At 33.3% G+C, this 8,270-nt stretch overlaps 1 protein-coding gene across 1 annotated transcript; it reads right to left on the bottom strand.

Annotated features, from left to right (window-relative positions):
- Positions 1 to 1,785: 1,785 nt before the first annotated feature.
- Positions 1,786 to 7,644, bottom strand: LOC7480193 (probable glucan 1,3-beta-glucosidase A). The gene is made up of 10 exons (XM_024605310.2): positions 7,162 to 7,644; positions 6,976 to 7,091; positions 6,754 to 6,873; positions 6,029 to 6,214; positions 5,596 to 5,754; positions 5,213 to 5,382; positions 4,969 to 5,124; positions 2,686 to 3,038; positions 2,285 to 2,464; positions 1,786 to 2,105 (listed from the first exon to the last, which is right to left on the bottom strand). The coding sequence occupies exons 1-10, from the start codon at positions 7,235 to 7,237 to the stop codon at positions 2,020 to 2,022; spliced, it is 1,602 nt and encodes a 533-aa protein (XP_024461078.2). The 5' UTR covers positions 7,238 to 7,644; the 3' UTR covers positions 1,786 to 2,019.
- Positions 7,645 to 8,270: the final 626 nt, after the last annotated feature.

Below are 8,270 nucleotides of genomic sequence, written 5' to 3'. Positions count from 1 at the left end.
CAGATGGGCTTGGGTGTGATTATTCACGAGACCACCACGTTGTGTTTTTTTTTAAAATAATAATAATTTATATTGTTTTAATTTGTTAGTATTAAAAATAATTTTAAAAAATATATTATGTATTTTTAAACAAAAAAATATTTTAAAAAATAATAACTATCTCAGTAGAATATGACTCTTCATTCATAGTGTATACACGTCATGTTGTAATTAATAACTTCATTAGAAGATTATTATATTCGAAAATTAAAAAACATTGCATCTATAGTCATACAAATACGTTTAACCATACAGGTTGATCAGATCAGATGGACTGTCTCTGTAAGATTCTTGAAGAATATGACTCTTCAGTCCCTACACGTTATATTATAATAAATCCATTAAAAGATTATTATATTCCAAAAATTAAAAAATATTACATCCATACATTTGCATTCCTCTCTCTGATCAGAATTTACATCTATCCGTGTACAGAGCCTGAGCGTCTACTATGGCAAGCTGTCCGCTTTTAAGCTGATACCAAATATAAGAAAAGTGAGGTGGCCTATTATATTTGGTATCATAGGGTTGCCAATTTTCTTAAGAGGGTGGATTGTCATATTCCATAACAGGTGAGAGGTTGGTAATTAACAGAGTATTGGTTGCTAATTTATTATATTTATTTTGATGCGTCAAACTCAGATGTGAGCTCGCGCTATCAGGAACAAAACCATAAAAAAAATAAGGCTCAAAATAAATAATATATGACAAGTTAGGCCGGGCTGTTTCATTCCTACCAAGCTTTTTGCTGTGTTTTTGGGCTGCAATCATTGGAGCCCAGCACTGACATACGTCACCTTTGAAAATGTTTTTCTAGTTTTAAAAATATTTTTAAAAAAATAATTTGATTTTTTTATTTTGAATTTTTTATGGTATTTTTAAATTGTTTTGATAAGTTAATATAAAAAATAATTTTAAAAAAATAAAAAATATATTATTTTAATATATTTCCAAACAAAAACATTTTGAAAAGCAACTAATACTATATTTTCAAGTACCATCTAAAACAGTTTGTATAATACCCTATTTTTCTACGTTTATACACGAATGTGCTACTTTAATTGTTTTTAAAAATATATTTTACTTGAAAATATATATATATATATATATATATATATATATATAATTTAAAATTTATTTTTAATATCAAATAACAAAATAATTTAAAATATTTATTAAAAAAAAAAACACGGTACCTCTCCTAATTTGATTATCTTGCTGGAATTTGAGCCACTGACTCCAAGGCAGCTCCTTGCACAAACTTTGATTTATTGCGTGGATCAATCCCACGGGACAAGTTGGAAGAAGATTATGTATAGACCCTCAGAAATGGTCTGAGAAAGGTTTGCCCGTCTTCGTATCATGGAACGGCCCTGTGTGTACTCTGTATGATCTGGTGAACAACTTTACTTTCTGTGGTGCTAGTAAGGAGATTACAACATATTGGACGCCAAATTCTTCCATTCTTGTTGGTTTATTGAAGGCCTTATTATGCAAACCCTAATTTTCAACTTAGTTCGAACGGAGAAAATCCCTTTCATTCAGGAGATATCGTCATTGCCCGTAATCTGTTCAACGGTTGTGAACTCTGCCATTGGAATAGCAGTTCCTTTTACAGTGATCGGAGAAATCATGGGATTCACAGACTTTCCATTATCACACTTTGGGTTTTTGGTTGTGCTTTTTATAGGGTATTTCACAGTTGGCCAAGTGGTCAAGAGAGTGTATATTTTAATATACAAAAAATGGCTGTAGAGAACAAGCAAAGGAGTGATATTATTCAGAACGAGAACACTTTGTAGCTTCCATATTTTTACAGGACCGTCCACATTTCCTGTGGAAACTCTTTGGTCTTACAGTATTAATGACCTTGCAAATTGGCATAACAAATGAATGAATATTGACAAAATCTGGGAAAAACTCAATGACAAAAAAAGCAGCCGCCTATGGATCTTCCTCTTTCGATTCTTCTGTTATCCATTATAGTATACAAAGCAGAAAGATCCAGACAGAAATCAATCCAAGCAATACTAACTTGTCATAAATTTTCCTGGTAGTTGAATTACCTACACCAGATAGTTCAGAACTTCAGATGCTGTCAGGAATGATTTGTACTCAAGATAGGTGCACCTGTATGCTCGTGTGTGCAAGGGGAGAACAGAAGTATGTCGTTCTTCTATCTATAACATAAGAGAAGAAAACAGAGGTGGAGGCAGAATACAGAACAAAAATGAACTAATTTTACCCAGTTGGAGATAATTGTTCCTAATGTTCCATTCAAAATCCCAGTGCTTTCTGTCATTTTTGAGAGTCCAATATGCCCATCCAAAGGAAGCTGCATTATAAACCTCAAGTTGTGCTCTACCAAAATCTTGATAATCTGTCTGAGATGCAGTTGTCACGCTCCACTCATTCACCCATTCCCCTGAAACCAACACAATTCAAAATCACCTAATTAGGTTCCAAAATTCAAATGTATCATTTGTGTTTAAAAAAAAACAGTGGCTTCAATAAATCTATTTGATGTTTACCCAATATAAATAATTCTTATCTATGTTTTGATATTTATACTCGACTCATTCCAACTGTTTTTCTTTTTCTTTCCTTTCTTTCTACAAGGGGAACAGGATGGAGATCTTGCCTTACCAACAAAAACAAGCGGGCCATTTGCACTGTTCAGAGCCTGTAATTGAGCTGCCCTGCTCTTGTATACAAAATCTATGTTATCCATAGTGCTCATATTAACAAAGTAAGAATCAAAAAGATTGTAAAAATGCAAATCCACAACTAAATTATGAGAGCTTATATTCGCCTGGTAAAGTTCTATCGGATCTGCATTGCCAATTCTTTGGCAAATTATTACATAAGCCGTAGAGGAGTATTTTCGAACAATTTCATAGCCTTGCTTGTAATATGGAACTAAAACTTCCATGGGAACCAAGGAGGCAGATGGTTCATTTAAAAGCTCAATTCCCAGCAAAGCAGGATGTCTTCCATATCTGCAATTCAAGTCAATCATTGTGAGGGTTTCATTTAGACGAAGAACTTCATGATAGCATTACTCATGTAAGATAGTTAGTGGAGAAAGAGGAATTCAGATGACCAATCAAAGCACAAATATGCATGATACACGGACATCAAACAGTTCAATCTGTGTAATATCATCTTGTATGCATAGGACTAATTGTGGATTAATGTAAGGAGTCATAATAAATTCCTACATTCATGGGACTTATATCATGATTGCTTTTATTCAATCTTCCCTTAATTAACATCAATATTATGTAAAAGAAAAGATTGATTATAATTGGAGAACAAGAGTTCTCCAAGAACGAAGTGAGCCGAGTTCATTCAAATCACATATGATGTGTGGCACAAAACATGCAGCAAGGAATACGTGAATGAGATATTCATGTTCGAAGAGCTAGCTTTTTTCCAATTCAAATCTCAAAGATAAGCTACTCTAGCTAAAGTTCAGATTCATGGTGCCTGTGTTTATGGATATTCAATGCAAATAAGTTCCAAAAGTTCAAATGCACTGCAATAATGTGTGTTTTGTTGATACTATCTACCCTTCAAAACAAGTCAAATAGTATATAGTCAAGCTCCTTTGAAAAATTACAGTCACTATAGACCCAAATGTAACGACATCTTTTCATAGACCAACTAAAGAAGATGGAAGAAGTAACAGAAAAGGGGCGAAGGGGATCTTGCTAAACATAATAAAGCATGTAGCAGAAAGGGTAAAATCTGTTATGGCATTCAAGAGTAAACAAGATAACAAGCTTGTGAAGCAAAGCACGAAATAATGCAACAAGTAACTTCAAATCTAGTAACCCTCAAAGTGGAAGAGCAGGAAAACTGATACATAATGTAAAATGAGTTGATGGATGCAAATAACAATGACATCATAGCGAGCCTGTGAGATAAAATTGAGATTGTGAAGGAACAACATGAGAACCATTTTGAGAATAGAGTTGAAACAACGGAACTTGTACAAAAAAGTTTTTAACACTCATAAATTGAAGATTCCACCATTCAAGAGTCTAAAGAAGAGGTCAATTACATTGACTTCATTGTGCCCTCTAAATTCAGTATTATAATTGAGAAGATATCATATTTCCTAAATTGTTGTCAAAGAGTAAAAGGTATCAATCACATAAATGTTACTTCTAGTTGTGCATGTCATTCAAGTTCATGTAGCGTTTGCTACAACTACTTCAACACATCCAAACTCACAATCAAGGTACCCAAGGAAGAATGATGGAGATTGAAGAAAGAAATAATAGGAATAGTATTTTAAAGTTATATGATTATTCATGGTTTTTAGCATTACTAAGTAATATTACTATTTGTCATTTAATAGTTAAAGTTGGAAAATAGTTTGTACTTATTTAGTAGGATTTCCTATTCTTATTAGCATGTTTACCAACATCTATCAGGACCTAATGTTCGGTGCCAATAAATAATCACTTTAGTTAAACATTCAATGATTTTATCTAATAAATGTTAAGCATTGAATGTTACGACGATATGAATATTGATTGATCAAGTAAATTGAGTTTTTTCAGAGAAATGGTTCCCTTGAGTGTTTGTCCTTGTATTCATTAATTGGTTCTGCATCACATTCACGCACCCTCTCTCTAACCTCACACTCTGTCTCAAGCATTGTAACTTACTATGCTTGTGGCAACATCCCCTCCTTGGGAATAACTCTTCTATCATTCTTGAACACGACAACTCAAAATTGCATATTATATCATGTTTCTTAGCTGTCCAAACTAAGCACACCAATTTAAATGCCGCTTAAAGACAACATATTTATGGACATTGACCAACAGCCATCAAAAGTTTATTGATTTATTTAAAGCTTGTACAATTGAAAACCTGGTAGGCAGTGGATAATAAACAGCATGTCTGGAAATGTACCTGGAAGCTAAAAAGTCAATAACATCCAATGTCTTTGAGACATAATCTGGAGAGGAAGGCCAGCCTGTTGTACCATCTCTACTAGCACTATGTTCCGCCCCATTTTGGGAGCCAGGAGCCGCATGAAGGTCAATTACACATTTTATATTATAGGCTCTGCACCACAGTTTTCAGGCACATATTAGACAGAAACGCGTTCAAGTTGCTAATCTTGCAAACAGAAATAAAGAAAAGCTACACCTGCTGTGCCCATGAGAAAGCATTATCTAGAGCTTCCAAACATCCCCCAATAAAAGGAGCAGGTGGATCAGGATCGAAAGCAATCCACCAGCCAACAGGAATCCTCACAGTATTTATCCCACGTCTATATAGAAAACTGAAATCGTCCATAGTAATAAAACTATTTCTGTGTTTCTGCATCCAAAAGAAAAACCTATTACATAAACAAAATTAAACCTCATGGCACTATCAATTAGTATCCATTAATTTTTCAAAGCCAAAACTCACTTTACAAAAACATACACTGTGTGACAATTAAATGTTAGATAATTGTTTATCATCGACCAAAAGAAAAATAAATAAATAAAAATTGAATTATACACTGACATAGAAAAAGAAACAATACACCTTAAGAACCTCCTTGGCCTGATGACGTCCATATCCATTTGCAAGCTGGTAATCTCCGTGCAAGTCATTTGCCACTATCATCATTTCGAATGTAGCTGCATTATCATCCCATCCTGGTTTCCCTGGATAGTCTGCTGTCAGCAGATTTCCTACTGTAACCTAAAAGAGAAATATATGCTATCACGAAATAGCATTAAAACATTCATATATCAAGGAAATTGTGCACAGCAATCTAGAATTTCATTTAGCTTCATCCTTTTGCACTTTCATAGGCATAATAGACATGAATAAGGTTTTTAGGTGGTCATGTATTGTAGGAGTGATGCTAAGCATTAAGAAAAAACTTCAAGAATACACATGAGCCATTAGACTAGTGGGAACCACCATTGGGTCCCACAATAAGATCACGATGCAATGGCTCAAATGTATATACTTGCAGATAAGCCCCGGTAATAAGTTTTATGTGAACTTGATTGTTATTATTCCTTTCAATATAAAATATTTCCCCTTCTGAAGGTGAGTTTGCTGTGGCAGAAATGGAGCATCCTTCACCATAACATGCTAGAAAATAGCCTTGAGAGGTGCGAAGCTGAAATTCAGATGCAGAAACTCTCCACAACTGCAGGCATAGTCTCCACATCAGAAAAAAGTTAATGCTTCAAAACCATCAAGCATTGATCTGCAAGCTAAACATCAGAATATGAACTTAAACTAGATAAATAAAAGTGAGATTGCACAAGAAAAAGTTGTGCGCAGCTTGCATAAAACTTAAGAACTTCAAGATCTAAAATTCAAATCATGAAACCAGTAAATTGTTATAATGCCTAGCAACACTTTCCATTCAGTGGATTTGATACAATGTTAAAAAACAAAAAGGCATGCCCACATTTAATGATATATCATTAAATAAACTTTGGGAATAAATTTTAACAAATTGCAACCACAAATCCTAATCAACTAGCCATAAATTATATCTGTGATTTATATAAAAGCAGATCTTAACATGCTAAAAAAAACTTGATATTGTGTGCCATTGATAATACCACACATTGGAAGGAATTCAAGGGAATGGTAAATAAAATGAAGAGGTGTTCACTAGATGTACAGAGCAAAGTTATCCATTAAAGTAAGCATAAACAATTTGGTTTGGCATTTCACCTTAAAAGTTTCCCACGAAAAAGCAACATCTCTATACACTGTAACACCCATACCACCTCCATTCTCTGCACTCACATACTTGTGCGACGACACTGACATGAAACGAACCCCAGTACCATCCTACACTTAACACATTGGCAAAGAGATGCATTGACAGGCAACCCAGAAAAAGAAAAATATATGTATATATATACAAATCCAAAACTTTGAAAAAAAGCTCACAAGCATGTCTCCGTTGGGAATGGCATCAAAGAGTGATGGCTTGATCCAACCTTCAATCACCAGCCAACCTCCCAAGTTCACTCCCCGGACTTTAGAATTGCCTCTTAATCCCTCCACTTTTATCAAGCAAGGAATTAAAAAGTAAGAAATTCAACAATTAGCAAGCTCAAAACAAAACAGGCTCACCTGAGTATGCTCTGGAAAACAGCAGCCATGAAGAAAGTGCAAACGCAAGAACCCATTTGCTAAAACCAAGCTCCATCAAGAATGGAATGTAGGTCCATGCCAGAATCAATAAGGCCAAAATATAGTGTCCATCTAGTCTGGAACATGAAAAGGAATAACCCACTTAAGAGAATCTTACTTATCCCTTCCTTATCACTCAATTAATACCAAATTCAAAATTGTAAACAAGCATCATGCACATGATAAGTTTTCCCTTTTCATTATCTTTCAAAATTCGTTAAGAAAAAAGAAGAATGATTCTGGATTTCAAAACAACAAAAAGGGATGCGTGCCAACGGAAAGGAAGAGAAAAGAACATGGAGATACTTTCAGCTTGGTTGTGTTGGAATGTGTACAGTTTGTTTATTGGTGATGATGCTAAGGGAGTGGTCACAAGAAAGAAAATGGATAAAGTAACTTTTCCTGGAACATTGTACAAGCCTAGTACTAGGCCTGTCAAAGGTAAATAGAGGTGCTGGTATCCCGAGCCAGTTGAACTTGGCTTGTGAATAAAAATATTAATTTAGTTCGAATTCGATGAATATTATCGAAATTAATTAAAAATAAAATATAAATAGTTGTAATTTATATTAGATATAGATTTCGTCTGTTTACGTGGTGTGGAAAGTGTTTTTTTTAATTTGATTTTTTTATTTTAAATTATTTTTATATGTTTTTAAATTTTTTTGAAGTGTTGATAGTAAAAATAAATTTTAAAAAAATAAAAATATATTATTTTAATGTATTTTTAAATAAAAAGCATTTTGAAAAATTATCGCTGCCACAATGTCAAATAATCTCATAAACTAGTTATTAAACCATACTATACTTTGTAACATGTTAGATAATTTTCTTTAAAAGAAAATAAATAGGTAAGCTTTTTCAAAGTATTTTTTAACATAAAAAATCATAATTATAAATCAAAAAATTTATGCATAGATTCAATTAAATAAATTAAAAATTATCTGTACCAGTACATGCAAAAAAAAATATTAATGATAACAAGAGACTAAATTGGAAAAATTGTGATGGATGCAGATCAAGATATTTGACCTGGCAGATATATATCT

The sequence above is a fragment of the Populus trichocarpa genome, chromosome 7 (genome assembly GCF_000002775.5).
Source record: "Populus trichocarpa isolate Nisqually-1 chromosome 7, P.trichocarpa_v4.1, whole genome shotgun sequence".
In the NCBI taxonomy this organism is placed as follows: Eukaryota; Viridiplantae; Streptophyta; class Magnoliopsida; order Malpighiales; family Salicaceae; genus Populus; species Populus trichocarpa.
The sequence above is the reverse complement of the archived record's forward strand: the minus strand, read 5'-3'. Positions and strand labels throughout refer to the sequence as shown.